This window comes from Coturnix japonica, chromosome 12 (assembly GCF_001577835.2).
Source record: "Coturnix japonica isolate 7356 chromosome 12, Coturnix japonica 2.1, whole genome shotgun sequence".
Taxonomy (NCBI): Eukaryota; Metazoa; Chordata; class Aves; order Galliformes; family Phasianidae; genus Coturnix; species Coturnix japonica.
In genome coordinates, this window is record NC_029527.1 from 15,015,207 (window position 1) to 15,037,496 (window position 22,290).

General features: G+C 40.2%; 1 protein-coding gene across 7 annotated transcripts in view; it reads left to right on the forward strand.

The window, feature by feature from the left end:
* LOC107319952 (contactin-6) overlaps positions 1–22,290 on the forward strand; it is a 137,971-nt gene that overhangs the window by 103,439 nt on the left and 12,242 nt on the right. For all 7 annotated transcript variants that reach the window (XM_015875354.2, XM_015875352.2, XM_015875353.2 and 4 more), the window contains 6 exons: positions 9,671–9,798; positions 14,854–15,029; positions 15,361–15,478; positions 16,003–16,161; positions 16,254–16,403; positions 20,228–20,298. In XM_015875354.2, coding sequence (XP_015730840.1) covers positions 9,671–9,798; positions 14,854–15,029; positions 15,361–15,478; positions 16,003–16,161; positions 16,254–16,403; positions 20,228–20,298 — 802 coding nt within the window. The remainder of the gene's footprint in view (positions 1–9,670; positions 9,799–14,853; positions 15,030–15,360; positions 15,479–16,002; positions 16,162–16,253; positions 16,404–20,227; positions 20,299–22,290) is intronic.

Sequence of the window (22,290 nt, forward strand, 5' to 3'; positions counted from 1 at the left end):
CTTAGTGCCACAAACTGCCCTGATTTATGCACTCACTGTTTGCAGATAAAGGTAGCGCAGGCATTTGTATGCTGGTAGCAAGTTTTACATGCAACATATTTTCTTATGCTATTCCAGCACTTAGCATTCTATTCCCAGCTTTCTACATCGATGTGGCTAGATGAGTAGGAATGGGATATTAATGTTGCTATTATTTTATTTTTAAGTCCACTTTTTGAAGCCTGGATTAGGTGTATCTCCGTTTTATCCCTCTTGCTTTTCTGTCACAAGAGGCTTTGCATAGCTTTGATGATATGCCTTAACCCTTCTATCTTATCATTGTCTGTGTGCATGTAAAGAAGTTCATTTCCTATTTTGGATTTTAAATAAAGCACTTGAAGTGTGGGCATCAGCAATCAGAGCAATTCCAGATATCTTAGACACTATCGCTGTAAGTCAACATGAATACAAATTAAGCTTATCTCTTGATGAAATTCTAATTTTGCTGAGGGAACCAATGAAATTGATTCCACATCTGCTAAGTTTGATTAATCAGTTCCATTTCTTGCTAACAATTAGACTGACAGAAATCAAAGACACGGATTTACCTGCCTGCATTCACTGCATTTGGTCTGAACTTACATATTAAGAATAGGAAAACTCTTGCAAAACCTGAGATTGCTGTGTAGAATTGCTTTGGGTTTTCAACTCTCTAGCCATGCTACTACTATCTGTTTGGTGGTGGTAACCAGACAAAATCCATCATTACACCCTTCCCAAGGGAGCACTGAAAGTTGCAGAGAGTGTTCTACATTCTGGCTAAAAATATCTTATTCTCAGATTATAATGGTCTCTGTTTCTACTTGAATGGTAGTAGAAAAGGTACTGTGAAAGACCAGTAGAAGTAGGAAAAATAAAGTGCTTGGATATTTGTTTGCTAACAGCCATTTTATTTTTCTGTTTTCATTGTTTCATTGCTAGCTTTTCCCCGTCTTCTTCCCATTTCTTGGTAACATCATCAAGTCTATCAGGACCATAAAACATTGCAATACGTGGCGATGACTGAGTAAGCATGAGCAGAAATTTTTGGTGATTTGGCAAAAATGGTAATATTGACATAAGACAAATGTTGCCATCACAGGAGCGCTAGGAAGTGTCTGACTGACCTGCAGTACCTTCATATTTCCTTCATGTTTTTTGTCATTCCAGTTATTTCTGCCTTCACCTTGAGATGAGATGGAAGGCCAGAGAGTAGAAAGTGTATGAGTGAGAGATGAGGAGAGAGATACAGAGAGAAGGAAGAATGAGCACAGAGGAGGGGAAGAAAAAGACAGTATTTTAATTTTCTTCTCAATCTTATCTTGCTTTGTTTTTCCCCTTTCTTTCTTCTCTGTTATCTTTTCATTTGAAGTCGAAATGTAAAGTAAAGTAATGAGAAGACAGAAGGGGCCCCCCATTGCTACTTGACCCACTGGAACTCTGTCGGGCAGCAGGCAGAATATTAGTGCAGTGGAAGGCAGAGGAAAAGGCTTTTCTTTCCTTTTCTCTTCTCTCTCCTTAGGGAGTTTCATAATGGAACAAGCCAATAAACTTAATTTCATCATGTATTACTGACTACTTAATGCAATAGTGTTTAGCACATCAGATAGAATGAGCATCAAGTAAGCAAATGAACCATATGTTCTCACGTTCAACAAAGAATGACAACCTGCACAATACTGGATTTATTACAATTTCCCTCCTGTATGACATCTCTGTAATGCAATTTTAAATTGTTCATAGACAGCTCCTGGGAACCTCGCTAAGGTGAGCCTTTCTGAGGGGCTGTCCTACATGCTGAGATGTCCCAAGCAATCTGTCACTCTTCTATGTCATATGGAGTTGTAATAAACTAAGCCCCAGTGAGTGTCAGTGTTGTGCCCTCTCTCCCTTTCAGTTCATGTTCTGTCCCTGCTTCATGCACATATTCTGATTGATGTTTAGGATTTGATCCAAAGCCAGCTAATCTCGCCGGAGCTTTTCCATTGACTTCAACAGGCTCTGTATCAAGGCTCCTAATTAGGAGTTTGCAAAAAAATAATGAGAGAATGCAACCTTCTGTGCTGCTGTTCTAGTCCAAGTTGTACTGCCATCTACATCATTAGTGCTGCACTTATTCTTGTGCATATTGCTATTGCATGCAGACATAATAATAACTGGTGGAAAACACACTGTGCTACACTGCACGAGTATCGAGTAAAAGATTCCTGATTGAAAAAGTTTTGCCCTAAACATAGTGTTAAGAAGCAGCAGATCAAGGTATGTTGGGGAGATGATGTTGAAAGATGCAATAGAGTGATATTGATTAGCATGACAGGCAAGTAGTGCACAGAGTTAAGATGGGTCATTGGTGTGAAGGCTGAGATCAACAGATGAGTGCAGTCAGGCTGAATAGAGCAGAGGGATTCAGGGGATGAGCTCAGAGAGAAAGTCAATGGCAAAGCAGCAGTGAGAGCTCCTCATTAAATGAGGACATGGCTTTGGGACCTTCCTTTTTTGCTGTCTTAGGAATAGTTCACCTGTGCTCGGGATTTAGAACTACTCATTCCAAAGCCCCTTTCCTGATTTGTTTGTTAAAAATTAATCACTTCAACATTAGAATATGCTACAGCAAGAGCATCCCCAGAACTGCAAATCTATTATGTGTGAGCATGCACACAAACATGCTGCTTCAGGATCTATGAAAACAAACCAGTACTACACTGTGTACCTGGTGTCACTTGCCACTTGTATATACAAAACAATTTAAACTTAACTGCAGATTTTATTGTACTTTTATTTTTGAAATACATTCTGACAAGCAGATAGAGAAGATTTCTCTATGTGAATTAAACTCCCACACAGAGGGTAATTCAGGGCCTTATGTACTGTTTAAATTCTACTTAAGTCCCACATTAAGGGCTTCGTTTTACATCTGGAGTGAATTTGGCTGTATGAATGGCTGCCTCTGATAAGATCTGAATCATAAAAATAATGATTAATGGTGTGATTAGATTGAATACTATTAGTGTGGGCATACCATCCTGTGCTGGAAGAACTTTTCTCTGATGTAAAGGTCTCCTCAAAGCAACAGAACTTGCCAGCAAATAGAAAATATGGCAACCTTTTTTCTCTGCCAATTCAGTTTAATTTCTACCTGGATTCTCAACACAGAATTTGTGAAGTCTGTTTCCTGGTCCTTTCCTTTTTACTGTATTTCTTTATCACTGTATTTTTGTCAGGTGTGACTGTCAGATTGATGCACAGCTATGTAAATGCTACGTTTCATTAAACCCTGCCCATGAGGTAGACCTGTTTGAATGTGTTTTAATGAGAACTATTGGTGATGGGTAGATGGTTCGACTGGGTGATCCTGTGTGTCTTTTCCAACCTTGGTGATTCTATGATTCTGTAACCAAGAAATGTCTCTTTCTAGCTGGCTTTCTGGGGTGCAGCTCGTATCTCAGTCAGGTTTATCTGACATCTCATGGCACTGGTTTTTTAGATGCAGGTTTCAAGCAGGACAAGGACAGACATGGGAGAAAATATTTATAAATAGGCCATGTCTTGTAATATGGCATGAGACCCATTTCACCATGTGGGAGACCAGAACAGTGCATGGAAGTTTGGTGCAGCAGACTGGGGTTGAAAGAGCTAACAAGCAGCTTAAAACTATCACAGTGATTTAGGAAGCTGAAAGGATTAAAGTGTTTTTGGCACCGATCTTTTGTTTTCTTTCATTACTAACTCAGGTACTTGGTTGGCACATCTTTCTTTCCCATACACGGAGAGCTGCTGCTGCCCAGGACTCCTCAGCTACAAATCTGGAGATACAGTAATGCAATAGGTTCAGACAGAGCTACAGGCTGATGGGTTTGCTGTGTTTTTTCCTTTGGCCGTCACATAAAGACATCTGCCTCACATTTAGCACTCGAGTATCTTAAAAACAGGGCCTAGCAACCATAACTATTTTATGCTAATGGGAAAGCCATCTCCTGAAAATATTATAATTTGTCCTGAAGCTTCATGATGGCATAAAACTCGCTTCAGACGTCTGTATATATTTGAATAAGGTAAATATGTGCTATCTCAAATAGCAGAGATTTTATGTGAAAGTAATGTTTGTTTTTAGGAACAGTGAGGGATTTTGGAAGATGGCAACAAGCAGTGTTTTGCTGACACCTTCTACCATTGCTAATGGCATTCTTCTCTAAAATATTTCAATAAGATTATTCAGCTTGATTGCGCAGTTTTGTTTTGATCTAAATAGTTAACATGGATTTTAATGGCATTTATTTTATTTCCAGTTAATTGTCAATCCACTCTGAAGCTGTGCAGATAAGGAAAATCTTCGTTTAAGCGTAGTTTATTAAATGGCAGCACTATTAGCATACAAATTACACTCAGAATAGATAAACAGGTACAAAGATCATTAACATATAATACAGACAGTTGGATCTCAGATGGGACTCAGTGGGACCTTTTCAAAAATACCAGAGCTGTCATCCGCAGGTACAATTCATTCACTCAGTCAAACTTTACTCACATTCACATCTGCATAAATCAGTAGGAACCGAGTCACTGGAGAGCTGTGCTCATGTGTCTGCCCCTCGCTTGCTTCCCCCCGTACTTTTTAATTCAGCCTCCCTCATGCTTTAGCGATCTTTGCACAATTGGAAGAGTCAGCTATTGTCTCGGTGACTGCCGGCATACCCGCTAGAAATGTATAAACAATGTGGCTTTTCAGAGCCTATGAAATCAGGAGTGGTTTTGCACTCGAGCACCAAAGTGAGACTGAGAAGATATAGTTACAAATAGGATCTCTCAGATAATAAAAATTACTTTGCCTCTGATTTCATCAGATCCAGCGCGTTCCTTTTTATCTGCACAGTGCCACAATGATGGCTTCAATAACATTACGAGGTGTCAGACACTTGATGTTAGAGGCAGACAGGAGAAAAGAAGGGTGAATCTGTACATCAAGTATCAGGGTTACTTTATTTGGAGAGGAATTATTTTATGCCCTTGAAGAGATAACTGTAATACTGGCAGCACTGAAATCTGAAGGCATAGGTTTGAATCACCCCTGCTATTACACCAATGCAGTTCAGCTGATTTTGATGGGTATTTTAAAGACATTTGCTGTATTGAATTAATGCAATTCACATCCATGAATTAGAATCGTACCTCTCTAACAAGGATTGGCTGAACAGTGCTGCTGTGTGCAAAATTACCTCTGCTGCTCTTTAAAATCTAATGAGTTGACACCTCTTTCTTTTCCCAGATTTTATTTTTCTATCAGCCTTGTTAAATACATATTATTCTTTCATGCCCTTAAGATCAAAGCAAATAGCCATCAACAATCTTTTGTTCACATGAGACAACGCTTTCAGAGATGGTTTGTTTGGCCTGGTTAATTAAAAGCTGTATCTATTGTCCCTGCCTGATTTCTCAAGTTCTTTACCTAAAAAGTATGTGTGACAATTTTAATGAGCTCTCACTTCTTCCCAGCTTCGTGTCTTCTACAGAAGCATTGCAGTCTCTTCTTTTTGAACATGACAGAGTTTTGACTCTTGGGTCTCCTGTTTGTTTTCCCTTCTCACTTCTGCACTTGTCTTGCATGTTAATGGAGTCACTCAAGGAGGACAAGGACACGGATCAATCCCATGAAATTAGTAGATTAAAAACAAACAAAAGGACATCACTGTGCTTAATAAACCAAGGAGAAACTTCTCCCAAACTGGTGCATGACTGAAGGTTGACAGAGATGCAAAGAGCCGTGGATCCCCTCTTGAAGGTGGTTTTCATCCTACTTGGAAAGGCACTGCTGCTGGAACCAAACCTGCATTGCAGCCCACCTGGTGTTGGGACAGCACTGCAGGGCCCTGCCCTCCCTTCTTCCATGGGAACGGCTGCAGAACTGGAGAGCTGTACCCTGGCACTGGGCTTTATGACTGTCTTACATTCCTATGATCCACTGGAAGTGAACTTCATCCACCATATCCACCTCTGCGGGGTAGGTTCCCAGGCTTGTTACATAGGGGGGTGATATTTCTGAGTATTTCTAACCAGTCCTTGTGTGCTGGAACTTTCATATGAGTTTGTATCACTGAATTTTCTATCTTCTTCTCCTCATAGCGTCTTTGCTTGATTGAGCTGTTTACCCAGAGAGAGAACCTGCATAATTCAGGCAGAAATACCAGCATTAGAGCACTCTGTTAAGTACTTCAGCACTCTGTAAGTCAGAGATGCCAGTTTAGACTTAGGCTTTTGCCCAAGCAATCCCTTGCTGCAGCAGGATTTTATGAGCAGCCGTGTCTCAAGCAGCTCATTGCATTTTCTCCTCCATAGCAGGGAGACATTCACCAGATTCACTGCTGGCCTTTCAACTTTTGTCCCTTGGCAAACCCTTGTTTACTTACTGAGTAAAGTCCCATTTTCCTGGCAGAGAAAATATTCTACTGGCATTATATCCAACAAGTTAAACTTTTCTATCTCATCTCATTACTTGAAATTACCTTGTCTCCCGATGCAAGTGGTAAGAATTATTATCCATATCCTTCACACGGTGTAAAATGTTGTGAAAAGTAGCGGTTTTCAGCAAGCCTTTCAGCAGGTGAGATGTGCATTTCACAGCTTCTTCTTAAATTGTTTGTTAGAGCCTGATCCAAAGTGCATTAAAGGAAACATTCCCATCACCATCAGAAGCACAGTGCTGTAATTTGAAAGGCAAATGGAAGAGGACAAAGTGAAGCCCCCTCTTAACCCACCCACAACATAAAGTCGTGGCTTGGAGGAAGTTTATGGTGACTTTGCTGTACATGGCAATGGGGTCAGTGTTTCACAGAGCTTTTTCCCTTGTATTCAAAATGCATCATGTTGATTTTCTGCTGCGCTCTGCTTTCTCATCCCTCTCTTGACACAGACCTTGGTACATCTGTAAATTTCTTTTTTCTTTTTTCTTTGTTTTGCTTTAATTCCCTTCTCTGCCAGCCAATTACTCCAGATTCCACTCTGCTTTTACATAAATTCTGCCCGAGTATCACATGTACTACTGTCTCTCTAATTGTCTTCAGGTAATGTGACCTCTGCCAGGTTTCACACTGCTCTGAAGCTTTTATTAGCTCTTGGCTTGTCTCTGCCAAGCTCTGTTTTGATCCATTGAAAGAACCATTCTATCTCAGCTCTCCGGGTTGTGGAAGTATTGTTTCAGAACAACAGTTCTACAGATCAAACACTGCCTTGTCAGCACTTGAGTGGGTACCAACCCCTCATGGTGGGTAAACCACAAAGCTGTGAATTATTCAGATCCTAGTTCCTAACGAAGAATACACAAAAAGAAATCTGAGCCAGACATCACTAAACTTCGATGGAAAAGCCCACAGTGGGCTCAGTGCAGTGCTTTCAAAGTTTCTTCCTTTATTATTCTGCATTTCTACTGACTGTTTTTCCCAGATATTTACAGTAGAAGATTTTGGGGACTGGCAGTGTCTTCTTTTCCTCATTCCCACTTCTGGATTCCAGTTTATGCATGCTGCTTTTACATACAACTGCAGTTAAAATAACAATGTCAGCATCTGGTGGTGAGACAGGCGTTGTGTTGGCTCATTATAGCTTATACGTCAGGTATCCAGTCTGTGAACACTTGCTGATCTCAGCTGTGTACCTGTTGGTGCTGTATGATAAAGCCACCACACAGCAGCCAACCAGCACACAAAGGAGATGCACTCCCAGCCCCTGGTTTGATGCACAGCATCGTGATGCCAGTGGAAAGGTCAAATTCTTTCTTGCTTATTCATCCGTATCTGAAAATGTTATTTGGATGAGTCATCGTTATATCGAAGAGTGCACTTTATTGCTCTTCTCCAATTTAATATGGATATATGATAGATTATTAAACCCCAACTTATTTTCTCATCATATTCCAAATTACAGGCAAGCAACCACTGCAGTACTGGTGATTATTGCCAAGGTAACAAAGATTTTTCATTCCAACCTGAATCCTATTCCCTCTCAGCTCCTCTCCCCATCGCCCCTCCTCAGGTGGGCACTACATCACCTCTGTCCAGCCCCCACTCTGCATCCCTGGTGTGGTGCAGGATGGGTTGGCCCCATTGCTCCAGGAAAGGTCTGAAACCCACATCTGGTACTTCAGCTGAGGCTGAAAACAGGTAATGGGAAGAAGAACAAGGCCTGATGTGTGTTATGCGTATAGCTACAAGCATGTACGTACAAGAGTGGAATGCAGAAAGGTGCTGTGATGGTTTGTGTGATTTAACAGCTATGATAGTACTGCCAGCTTCAACTGCTGCTCTTGTTATTGCTCGTTTCCTTTAATAATTCATTGCATCATCCAATCTTATGTTGTCAGTAATAAATATTAAATACCCAAGTTGTGATGCATGAATTAGATATTTTCTTTTTTATAAAAGAATTCTTGTGTTAGATTTAAATGTCAATTAAAAGAGGAATATAAAAGAATAATGCAGTGCTTCTGTGAGCACTGGAATGAGTGAAGCCTCTTTTCCTGGGGATTTATGACTTACGTCTGGATTCTGTCAGATCCAGCAAAGCGTGATGTCTGAGTGCAGCTCATCCCTGTGCAGCGCAGATTCTCTGATGCCTACTAAGGACTGTGCTCGTACACGGGCCTTACTAGCAGGAAAGGCTGTGCACTGGAATCCCAACCCCATTTTCATGTGATTTGAGGGTCTTCAAGTCTTTCTAAAGTTTTGAGTCTCTAAACTCAAAAGATTACCAAAAGCTTCTGCATCAGGAGCAATAGTTGGATAGAAGAACTGTCATCGGATTAAGAAAATCTTATGGAATAATGTCATTTCTGTCCTAAAGCTCATTGCCTAACGATTCTATTTCTGGATATTCATGAAGGAAGTCCTCTAGTCTTGAATTGTTTTCCCTGTATGTAACAGAAAGAAGTCCCAGACCTGCTGTGTAAGCCTACCTGCAGAAAACTACCTACAGAAAATTCACGCTGAGCACTGCACTGGCATGTATCCGAAAGGTGTCTCATTGACACAAAGAGGCATGTAAACAAGCTTAGAAATTAATTTTGTCCACAAAACCCAGGAGTGGCTCTGAAATTACTATTAAATGCAATTTACCCAATCTTCTGCAAACCGATGTGAACAACATAGTGACTAACAAGGTGATTTGAGGGCCCTGGGAGAGAGTAGTGTGTTTGATTTGGCTCCTTGGCTTGTGAGATGGCATTTCAGCATCTCAGCTACTCTGCTAATGTCTTTTAATAATCCTGACAAAATTGCACAGGCAGCTGGCCTCAGACATAATGTTAGTATAGCATCTCAGCATTGGGATCTTGGTAAATGCCCCCCATGGTCAAATACAGCACAATTAGGTAAAAAGTTGGGTCTTCCTTCTTTCTCTTGAGACTCCTAATTTTACTACAAGCGATCTGGATAAGTTAATGGTCAATTCCAGTATGTCAATATAACATTCTCAATATAGAAATCAATAATGAGCAGAGGTGAAAATTAGTTGCTGCATATTCAGCTTGCTGAGGAAGAGAAAGGAAACATAATGGAAGCATTTAAATATTAAAGGAAGGATTGCATTTTTATTGCAGTTCCTGTAACAGAAGCCTTTTTTTTCTTCTTCTTCTTTTATTGCTTGTTTGTTTTGTTTGTTTTCCCAGGGCCCTCTTACTGGAGGACGGCAGTCTCAGGCTCTACAACATCACCAAATCAGATGCTGGGGTGTACACTTGTATAGCAACAAATCAGTTTGGAGTTGCCAGAAATTCAGGGAACGTGATCGTGAAAGGTATATTTCATATGCTTAGCATATTCCTTTGTGTTTTGTGAATAGTAGAGAGTATGTGAGTTGTTTTTACTGGGATGCTCAAGACTATACCACTGTTGGTATCAAGAGGTTTTTCCTTGCAGTTTATAGCTGAAAATGAGCGACATCACCTGTAGCAAAGAAACCTCATGGCCACAGCAGACTGACGATCAATGTGTTTATCAGGGAGGCCTCTCAAGATACCAACTGAAATGCGCAGTAACATTAATAGTGATATTTGCACTGCAGTACTATTTAGAAGTTGAAGGCATTGGGCAGCCTGAGTTTAGCACAGCACAAGACCAATATGGTGCCCCCATACAGGGTGCTTGCAGGGGTTTGTTCTGCTCATTTTTAATTGCTGTCACATCTGAGACTGCAGAAGAGACCATAAAATGGGTGTTAAATGAAATAAGGCATTAGGAATTAATCTGAATATTAGGTGCTTTTGTTTCCTTCATTATGACACAGATATGTGTTGCATTTGTAGTATCCCTGCAGATCCTGAAGCTGCACCCACTCAGCTTCTGGGCGCTACTTTGACACCCTTACAAAGACAGCATCTCTTTGAGCTTCTCAGTATGGGCAGTTATAAGAGGCTGCACTGGGGCTGCTGCTGTGACTTCACACCCTGGCTGTGCTCCCAGGGCAGTGCTGCTCCACACAGGTTACCTCCCTGCTGCAGTTTCCACCCTTCTTTGAAACACAGATAAATGCATTGTGCAAGACATTAAAGTCTATTACATCCAAGTAGCCTCAAGTTTTTGCCGCACTGATGGATGGTCCATCTCCATTAGTAAAAAGTGTTAGTACCAACTTATCTCTCAGGTGGGCCAGTCCAGAGCTGAAGGACATAAAAAGAGATATTGTTTGTGTAGCTGCTCCTGTGAGCAGCATGTATAATGACTGTGCTCTGTATCCTCTGATGTCTGATCTATGAGGGGAAGAAAAGAAGGAAAACTAAGGCAAATGGTGTCTTTTCTTTCTCTGTTTCCTGCGTGATCTTTTCCGTACTGGTATTCTCTTGTGCAATTAATCATATTTGTTGATTTTAAATGAGAAAGAAAAGTTCAAGTGTGGAACTTGTGAGGCTGTAGTAAACATACTTCAGTTTTGCAAAAGAGCTAACATTAATAATGATTGCAGATACAAGGAGAGCACATTATTACGTGCAGTTTGTAACTGCTTTTTTCCTTAATATGTTCATTTTCGATGAATTCAAAATATTTACTCTAGCCTGCAGGAACGTCCTTCTTCCTAACCTACTGCAGTTGTCTAGAATTGTTTTCATACACAGAAAGGGCAATTAGCATTGATGCAGTGCAATGTGTAATCTGAGCTGATGTTACTGCACAGCTGGTGGTGAATACACTGAGAAATTTAGGGTTTAGGTGGCTCTGATTTCATTAAAGTTAGACACCATTTCAGCTACCCCATGTATACATCCTAATGGAGCAATATGAAAAACTCCCATTAAAAAAAAAAAATGAAAAAAATATTTTGTTTGGCATTTAGGAAGTTTATTAAAACGCTGAGTAACAACATGTTATAAAAATGATCTTGTTTGCAGGGAACATTTGTTTTTGTTTCCCCTCTGGAGAAGTTTTGGCTGTTCAATTATAGGCCTCGTTGCTTCAGCATTATTTTCAACTGAAATGTCAGAACTTGGAAAAGCATATCTAATGTGCAAATTAAGTTTATTGCTGCTCATTGAATTGTTTATTCTTTGTGTGAGAAATCTTTATTGTACCTCAAGCACTCGCACCATCTTATCTGTTTTCTCCTTTGGAATGGGTCTTGCCATTTAATACTCATCTGAAGTTGCTAAACAAGATAATGTAGAGCCATGAGCCTGTGATAAGTTTTTCAAAGTATTTGAGGTGCTTGTCTTAAAGACAGCTCCATAAAGGAAGCAGAAAATAACACAAGTGAGCAGCTCTGCATCAGTGATGCTACTGGTTATAAGCAGGCCAGAATGGAAGGTACAACAGGATGATAATCTCATAACAAAATAGTGTGGGTTTTTTGCAGGCACTCCTAAAGAACTCTTAAAAAGGAGGAATTCAGTAGGTTTTAACAGAGAAATAATCTCTGGGATTTTCAGTTCATCTATTAATGTTTCATAACAGGACTGCATTTATCTGATTTCTTGGAACTCTTGGAGTTACAATCAGATGGCACAAGAAATAATGTTACTGACCTGATGAGGCAATCATAATAATTTTGGAACTTTCTGATAAAGAAAACAAATAAAGATTTCAAAAGGTCCCACCAAGCAAACTGATGGCCCCTTCCTATATATTACAATCAGTTGGCTCTGGGGAAGTCTTAAACATCTTACTGTATGGAGCACCATTTTCTATTTGTATTCTGTGGATTTCAGAATATAACTGTTGAATCTGATTATAAATTCTATGCAATCCTGTTGCTATCATTCTTGCTTAGTTTTACTCCGACTTTTCCATAGAAATAAATTGATTTCATTTGTAGTATTTTACTTATTTATAGACTGCTGTAATTGTACACAGTGCATAGCAGAAGAGTCAAAATGCAGCAATCTTGGTGACCAGCCATCCAGTGCAGAGAAGCAGGAGTTACAAATTGAGGTAATGTTAGCTCTTCTGGCAGCAGAGGTGAGATGGGGCTGATGAAGGTCAGGTTTTTTAAAGAGCAGTTTGAAGGACAGGGAGTATTTGACATGGAAAATTCAGTAGTGGTGCAAAGCTTTATTAAAGCTTAATGGACCAAAGCAAACAATGTGAACTGCATCCCTGGAGTAGATGCAGTGGTTTGGAGCTTTGTTGTAGTAACAAAATTCAGGGGTAGCTCCAGGCTGCCACCAATGCAATGCAGATCAGGCATACTCATGTCAGCTTTAAGCAGGACAGTTCATACTAATCAGCAGAGAACTTGTCTGGGACCTCAGAGTCTCTTTCTGGGAACCTGAAGCCTGTAGCAACCATTCAGTCTGATCTAGATATTGTTTCTTTACTTCCCTAATATTTGGCTTCAGCAGCTCAATGTAAAGACGCAAAGAGTTTATAGGCTTAAGGATGGAGACATTGTCACAGGATGGCCTTGGAGGAAGAGATGATGGGCTTGAGGGCCACCTCAGGCCAGATCATGCTTCTCCATCTGCGGGTGGCAAAGGACAGTTCCAGCTATCACAAAACCATCTTTCCATTTTTTATCTTGTACCAAGGAATTCTTTCTTTCTTCTTTTAATGTACACAGCATTACTCTAATTCTTACCTCAAAGAGTCATTCATGGTAATCTGTTTCAGTTGTGAGAAAAAGAAGTGCTAGAGAAAAAAAGTCAAGAAAGTGAAAGTTTGCAGAGGTTTTTTGTAGTTCTTAGTTACTTTTCAACATTATTCTGTAAAAGTTAACTGTACTTCACAATGGAATTACTTCACTTGAGATTTATGGAGCCAAGTTCTTTGCCAATGTGTGCTGAAATCAGTGGAGTTGTGCCAACGGAGAGTATGGCCCTTGAATCATCTGGAATTTATTGCAACTGACACTCTGCTTCCAGGGAGAGGGAGAGATTGCTTTAACTTAATGATCAAGTATCTTCAAGACAGTCATCCGAGGCCTTCACATTTCTGCAGTCCTTGACTTCAGACAAACGGATGAATCTGCCATGATGGTGGTTTTGCATAAGTTATGAAGAGCAATCAGGGTACACAGGGGAATCTAATAAAGTGTTCTAAATCTGAGCTCTAGATGACGAGAACCTCTGACAGTCTCAGTGATTCTAGAATGAAAAAAAAAATCACCTAATTGGCCTATAGCAATAGAAATCAGACAAGCTCTTTGTTTTCCTTTGATAACAGTATACGATATCACAGCAGACATGTCATTGAACCTGGAGATATTTGCTTCAAGAGGTTAGCAGAATATGCACCATCCTATCTCGTTGCTTCTTGACCACTGTTTTAACAGTCACTCCAACAGTGCAGCTCAGATGCTTGGAAGAAGCCCATCAAGCTTCAGTCCATGTTGCCTGCCTGCACCTACATATTATTTGGTTACTACGGTGGTGGTAACGATCTGAACAAAAACATACTTGAAAGTGAAGTGTTGGATGCTCTATCATGCACCCATCCCCTTGGAGCCATAGCCTTGGTAACAAAAATTCTGACTTTTTGAATGCATTTATAACAGATAGGGTTAAGCCGGCATGAACACTAAACTAATACGACTCCTGCAAGATTTCTTCTCCTCCTCTCATGTTATTTTCGGAATGCATTAATATTGTTGAATAGATTCTGCTCTCATTTTATTCATGTGCCTCTCAATTCTCACCATTTTATAACATTTTCATGCACAAAAGCTTTATTCAATGGAATTGCTACAACAAAGTGGTTGTTATCCCTAATCTATCTGCCAGTCATAACAACAAAAATGAAGCCATAGAAACCCTTTTCTTTCCCCTCCGGCAAACTACTAGTTCCCTTCATGAGATCTGCACTTTTATTTCTCAGTCTAAGGGGTTAATAAAAATTACATAGATAGTTTTTCTGTCTGTTGAGATAGCTTTCTTGAAGCTGTAGTGTAAGCAGCACTACAGTAAACTACTGCTAAGAATGTAAAGATCTCACTGTATACACAGTAAGTGGAGATAGATGGACACCACTTTTATTTTTGCTGCAGTATCCTATAAAGAGGGATTGTCAAACTTGAAGAACTGTGGGTATATTTCCAACAGTCTCAATAATTAATTCTGCACGTTTTAAGCTGAAATCATATCTATTGACTATGGGATTTACAAAGTAACATGTGACTAATTTAGCGTGTTGCCTCTGACATCTGCTCACTCTCAGAGCACGCAGAGTGCTCGTGTCGATACTGCAGAAGTAATAGGCTACACGTGGGTAAGAGTGTTCTGAAGTCATCACCGTATTAGAGATAATCTTCCTTATTATGAGACAGATGGGCCGGTTTTACATCATTTCACCAATGGTACAAAGCTCACTCAAGATCTACTATTTTTATAAGCACTTTAATAAAAAGGAAATTGTTTTGTCTCCACAGAAAGGACTGTAATTACTGTTTCACCTTCTGACATGGATGTAACAGTTGGAGAAAGCATAGTCCTTCCATGCCAGGTTTCTCACGACCCCTCCATTGCTGTGACATTCACGTGGTCTTTCAATGGCAACAAAATTGATTTTCGAAGAGGAATAAATCATTTTGAGAGAATTGGAGGAGTAAGTTTTTAAAACTCTTGTGCTTAATGAATTTATTTGCCGCAGTCACTGGAACACACAAGCATTTTTCTTCCGTCACTGTTTATATGTGCGCCAAATCTCTGTTTCTTTAAAAGGACTGCAGCCATTTATTTTTCTTTCTTAAATATCATAAAGGCACTTGAGTTATTTGTGAAGCCATAATAAAAATGTCCTCATGAGAAAAACTGATGGTAGCTATGAATATTTTAATTTAAAAGCCAAATTTTTTATTAATATTGAGCAATTTATAAAAGTGTCCAGTATGAGAAGCACATTGTGAGCGATTAGTTTACTTTCTTTGTATCTCCAGGAATCTGTTGGAGATCTGATGATAAGAAATATTCAACTTCATCATTCTGGGAAATATGTGTGCCTGGTGCAAACAACTTTAGACAGTCAATCTACAGCAGTAGATGTAATTGTAAGAGGTATGTTTATTAAATGTAGACACGTATCTTCTGGAGGAATTAGTATTTCTTAGCATCAGCTGTTGTTTAAAAAGTCCTGGGATGACAGTCTAAGATTTCAGTAACTCAGTAGGAGATCCGAGCAGTTGTGTCTTGGCCTTTTTTGGGGGGTTATTGTTTCTTGCTGTGCAGCTGAGCAGAGCAGGGGATCGGGAAGTGCTCGTCTTTCAAAAGAATGGTGTCACCTGCTCCTTGCTGGGCATCTCTGGATCCTAGTAGAGGCTGGCAAAAATCAAGAGACCAGGCCTCTTTCCACTCTTTGGAGATATGAAAAATCACTTTCTATGATCAATTAAGTGATAAGATTGAAAGTTTAGCTAATCCTTCTACTGTCAACAGCAAAAGAAATTCTTTGATGGGAGCAAATCCTGTAGTCACTGGTAGAAATCAGACTTCTGTATAAGGCACTGCCTTGCACTCTTGCTTATCCTCAGTTATCATCTTCTCTTTTGAATACATTTATCTTAAAATATCTTTCACATTAGGTCCTCCAGGCCCACCAGAAGATGTTAGAGTTGAACAGATTTCTAGCACTACTGCTGTGTTATCTTGGAAATCTGGGAAAGATAACAATAGTCCAGTCCAAATCTACAGCATTCAGACAAGGACTCCTTTCTCAGTTGGATGGCAGGCAGTTTCAACAGGTGAGTAATTTGAGAGTTGCCTTGTATTTTGTGCATATAACATTAATTACTCCAAAAATATCTTTTTATTTACATGTTTATTTTGCTTCTAGTTCCTGAAGTCCTCAATAGTAGGACTCACAGAGCAACAGTAGTTGACTTAAGCCCTTGGGTTGAATATGAGTTCCGTGTGGTTGCCAGCAACAGTGTTGGAACTGGGGACCCAAGCAAGCCATCAGCTCTAATGAAAACCAAAGCAGCAGGTAAGTCCCTGGTTTCTCCTAGGTTTTTCAGCACAGGTACCTCACCAGTTCCCTGATGTCAGAGGTTTGTGGAAGCAAAGCCTCCCTACTTCAGAGTTTCTTAAATACCTCTTTGGCGTTTTACCAATTTGTGGCTCTTATGTCTCCTTGACATGCAATACTGATGCAAGTGATGCTTGGACATGTCTTAGGTACCACGTGCATTTGTCTCCAGCTAAAAGATCATCTGAGCCAGCAATAAAGGCTGGAGCTGGGCTGTGCTTTTATACATCCCCAAGTGCATCTAATGCCTGTGCCTGAACGCAAGCTTTCATTGAAGCAATTATGGAGCAACTTATGTTTTCCTCCTATTATAACTGTACTTGTATTCTGCAGAGACTTGAACAGAAAATGATAAAGCCAGCTCTCTGGCATACCCTAGCACAAGCACATAAAGCCTTTGCTGCTTAGGGTGTTTGATATCTGAACATCAGTGGGGACAGGATATTGGCTATAACTGGAGGAAATAAATTACAACATCCAAAGCCCAGTGAGGCTAATAGCTTCTACTGACTCTAAGACAGGATCTTTCCTATCAGTCTGTCTAACCTTTACACATTTATCTTCCGGGACTTGGAACCTCATGGGAAGAAAGCTCATTCTTGGATGACCAACATTGTCAGTCCTTTAACCTTCTCTGTTTGGTACAATTTATTTGAAGCCCAAACCTTTGCTTTGTTTTATGTTTATCTCAGCCCCCTGCTTATCAGCTCTCTTGCACCCATAAAACCAACACCTGTAGGATGGAGAGCAGTGAAATGGAAGCAGATTTACAATCCACTTTCTCCTCTCTTTTTCTCTCATTTGCCACATGCAAGCTGCATTTCGAGACTGAAGCCAAAATATAATATTGTAGATTATACAGTAGAAAATGAGAGAGCTGCTCCAAAAGTAATGCCTCCTATGTTATTATGTTGCTTCATTACATCAGAGGCAGATGTTGGTGGTATGGTAGGAGAGGTTGAACCTTCCCAAGCAAAAAAGGCATAGCTAGTATATATATTTTCTTTGTGTGAGATGTTGCTTTATCAAGTAGTGTTACTGTGTTCTTAGTAGCTGTTTCAGTTTCCATGAAAAGAAATAGAAGGCATTTCTTTCAGAGCAACTTAAGTACATATAGTCTTGGAAAGGCAGATCCATCTATTTCTCAGAATACCCACCACATTATTTGTCTACTTGCCATATTTTTCCCAAGGCAGAATTACAGAATACAAAATGTATTAAATCAGTTGATCTAAATTTAATAAGAAAGGGTCCTGTGTTTTTTTTCCTATTGTTGAAGTAAAAGATTCTTCTGAGTCCTGGTGCCAGAAAAAACTACTTGAACATTAGAACACCAGTTTTGATAGATTTTGTCTGTTTGCCAGGTGCAGAGGGAGAAATCAAATGAGGCTCATTAGCAGTCAGGACCACCTGGCTAGTATGGCAGTGCAGAGGGTTGCAGGTTGCTCACCAGCACAGGGCTGGAGGGCTCCCAGCCTGCAGCAGGGACCAATCCTGTGCTCAGGTAGAGAGGGGGTGTGTGCCCAAGTGGCACAAACCCACATAAGAATCTCCCTCATAAGAATCCCAGGAATCTTTCACATGGGAGAAATAAGGGCAGTGTGGAAATGGAAGGCTAAAGAAAAGCTGCAGACAGGAAGAGGCTGAATTTTCTGTATTTCCCCACAGAGCATCAGAGATATATGCTTTCCAACACACGATTGATCATGGAGTCAAAATTAGTCTTGAGAGGGTCTTTCTCACTGATGCTGCCTTGGGGCTTTGTGAAGTGTGGTGTTCCAAACCACCTATGCAATCAGTAACAGCTCTCATCAGTTTTATTGGGAGGATTCACAAGGCTGGGGCTAGAAAGAGAAAGAAACAATAAAATTACTATTATTTATCATGGCAGTAGCATAAGGAGCGTTATTTCCTTACAGTTTAGTGCAAGCTGAAGCTCAGCACAGGGAACAGAAAGACTCACATTAGGTTTCCTTTACTTTACCCCTTCACTGCTGTCCACTGCTCTGCCTCAGAGCATCACTGTGCAGTAGATGGAGTAAGGCTTGTCTTCAATTTTGTATTAGAATAGGAAACTGCATGCAGTGTGGAGAGCAAAAGACCAGCTGTGTAGGGCGAATTTCAACTTTGCTGTTACCGTGGCTATTTTGCCAGCTAGAATCTAAGCATCAGTAGATTTGTGAGTGCAAATGAGCCACCGTTTGTTCCATTAAGGTGCAGCAGAGAATTAATTGAGGCTCTTTTGGTGCACTCAGTTTTTCATCTGTTTCTCACCTGTAGCCCAGTTGAGGCTCTGCTGAGCAGCAGTACCAGTTTTTTTCCCATGCCAATATAGTTAAGTGCTGAACACATTTAACACATAAACTGTTTGAGTCTAAGATGGCCCATGCAGTGAAGTAGTAGTCTTGAATATCCATTTTGTTATTTTTTTTTCCTTTAATGTTCTTTTCAGTCTGAGGTTATTTACCTCTGATGTGCACCAAGATATGGATTGTGAGTGACAAAACAGAATGCCTACGCTAAACTACCACCAAAATTTAGTCCGTTTGTACCTTCACTCACTTTTCTGGCTGCACAACAAAATTACCTTAGAATCTCAATGTTTCTTGAGAGAATTAAGTCAGGTAAAGATGTAGATGTGGGTGGCAGCCAGTTCACATTCCTTTCTGGGAATGTGAGGAGCTGTTGCCCATATTTCTCCTCCTACAGCCATGCTTAACTCCAGGAGGAAGACATGGGGAAGGGTGAGCATTTATGGCAAAACTTGCCACAGCTGCTGGAAATGTTTTGGCCTTATCTCAACACCACTTTTAGGCAGTGGAAGCTGACTGAAGGTAAGAACAATCTTGAAACATCAGGAAATAGTAGCAAAGGTCTGGAGGTGGCAAACAATATCAATGCCCTCTTATGGGAGGTTTTGCATTTGTAAGTGGTGCAGCTGTCCTTGTTTTTTTAATACTTCTCCAGCAGCAGAAAAACAGCATGACATCATCCTTGCAAGTAAATGTATTGCAAATTGTGCAATTGGAACAAAGCTGCTTGGTCTAAACCCCATCCATCACATCACAATTTAGTGTCCAGAAAGCAGAAATGCTTATTGGCTGATGAGGTGAGTATGTGTATTGAGATACAAAGCAAGAGGCAAGAAATACTTTCTTGGCCTCTCCACCAAGAGCCATTAGACAAATGAAGCTTCAGCCTGCAACAGCAACTTATTATTTGACCTCAACCACGGACCTACGCAGCCACACAGTTGAAGCACCACTGGGGAAAGTCAGCCTCAAATCAATGCACATTGGGTCTCTTACAGGGCTGGCAGAAGGAGAACAGCAAATTACGAGTTCTGAATTTCCTAAGGAAAGCATGCAGCCAATTAAAAAAAATTAATATATTGCTCCAACAACATGTTTACTGAACAAATGCATAATTAGTAAATCAGTAGTGTTGCAGCTACAGTCTGAATGGAACAGCATTTTGCCAATTAGTTGATGAGGCATAATAATGTCAGATACTTGATGCTACTAGCTTCTTTAATTAATTTTTTGAACCAGGGTACTCATGTATCAAATACATCTGTGGCTTCAGCCTTAGAAATCTGAAAATGTGCAAACGTGATTTCAGTTCACTTAAAGTGCACTGTAATAGAATGCATCCCCTGTTGCATGTCTTGAATGGCAGAGTAGCTGCACGTGAGAGGAGCCGTGAGGAAAGCTTTATTCCTGCAGTAGAGGAGACCCCCAGCAGTGATGGTTGTTGCAGCCCTGGTGTTTTTTGTCCTCCAGTTCCCACAGTGGCACCAATGAACGTCAGTGGAGGAGGAGGGAGCTGCTCAGAGCTGGTCATCACATGGGAGGTAATTGGTAACTCAATTAACCTAAGCTGTCTGATGAGCGATTCAGTGAGTGCAATCACAGCCCTGCTGAAATTCTGAGCCTTTCAGTTATTGGCTTGGGCTGAGCCTGAGATTCATCCTGCATCTGGAGAGGAAACGGTTTAAGATACACAGCAAGTTTTCTGTGTTATAGTGAACCATTTATAAAAATAAACAGCTTAGGAGGCATGTTATAAAGATGTTTAGAAGTCTGTATAACCCTCTTATCTCCATTGTACAGGAGGTGCTTAACACACTAATCTGCTCGGCCATTTTCTGCATTAACGTTTTTCATACTTTTGTTTACATGTTTTTCATTCTGGAACACTGTGCTGACAAGGCATATCCTATTATGTGTTAAAGGAGATGAACCCTTTAATTCTCCAGCGCTCCAGCAAGAGGAGAGAATATACAATTTCAGAACCCTCAGCACCATCCTACAAGTTGCAATGAGGGAGCGGAGTGTGGGTCATTGTGGAGAGCAGAAAGAGGGAAGTAGCCTTCCTTCTCCAGCCTGATGAAGGCAGGAAGCTTCCCACTCTGTGATAAAACTGGCCAACAACCAATGTCCAACCTCTGTGTTTTTGTTGTGTGCCTCGAGCTGAACATGGTCTTCAGTTAATTCTCAATTGAGGACACAGCTTCAAAACTGCTGTGCTCCATAAGTCATGGAAAATCTTTATTCATTTAAAAAAAAACACTTTTCCTTGACTTCATTATTTTTCAAAAGAAGAGCCAACCTTGTGTTCATAGTTTGAAGAAAAGGAGAAGAAATTAATTCTAAAAGTGATATTATTCATCAGCTGAGCGATCTGCCCGTCTTGTCCTGTATGCTGATAACTCTGCCACTTAACCAATGTGAGAGGAAGGGAAGTGACAGAAGGGAAAAAAATGAAACCTGAAATCCCCGCAAGATAAATAATAGTGCTGTGCTTTCCCCTTTCAGCTCTCCAAACAAACTGAAACTTTGCTTTTACTGAGCTGTTTTCCTCCATATGCATCTTCCTCAGTTGTGTTTCATCTTCTCCTCCACCAATCTATTCTTTGCGAGCAGAATGTGAAAATTGAAAAACAACCTGAGAGATCTCAATCAAATTATCCTGTTGGACTCCATGGTGTGTCCTGAAAAACAGTCAAAAGAAATACTAATTAATAAGCAAACACACTGAATATCACTCTCTGGCTTTCTGTTATGGACTCCTTAAACATTCTGATTAAATCTGAGGTCATGAAAGCCTTGAAAACAATCTAAAAGAAAGTGGCTTGAGCTCTTATCAATCCCCACTGCACCCTCAGCCCTCACGTTTAACTTTCTTGGGTCTGGATAGGAAGTAGAAGGGGGGCAGATTGATGAATTAACACCTGTAAAGAACTCAAGAGATAACAAAATTTGTCACGTGTGTCAGATCAGGGTTATAATCTGACAATATTACTATCACATTAGAAGTAATTTATGAAGAAATAAATAAACGCGGTGCTCTGAAATCGACTGATGTTCACCGGTTTTATCCTCCCACCTTCTCACCCCAGTAACACTTGTGGTGGAGGAGCCAGGACCCACCACAGGGGCAGCAGTTCTGCCCTTGGTACCATTTGTCATGGCGGTTTTTCTGAGCACCTTTGCTTTGATGAAAGCATTTATAATAAATGAAATTTTGCTGGCAAAACTTATTCCTCCATATACTGCTGCTCTTTTCTTGTTTTACGAATGTTCTCTTGCTTTGAAAAGCCAGCATAGAAGTACTTTATTTCCCAAGAAAATAGGAGCATTCATTCTGGATACAGTGTTGATGTAATTGCCTGTTCAGTATGAGTCATTAATACATATCTTGACATGAGATTTTATTAATAGAAACATTAATTTTGTCATGTTGGCTTGCAATAACATTTCTGTTCTAAACAAACTTAAATAAGAAAACATTCATGCACTCCTAACTCTCCCTTGTTCTAAGAAAAATATATGTGCTCTACACA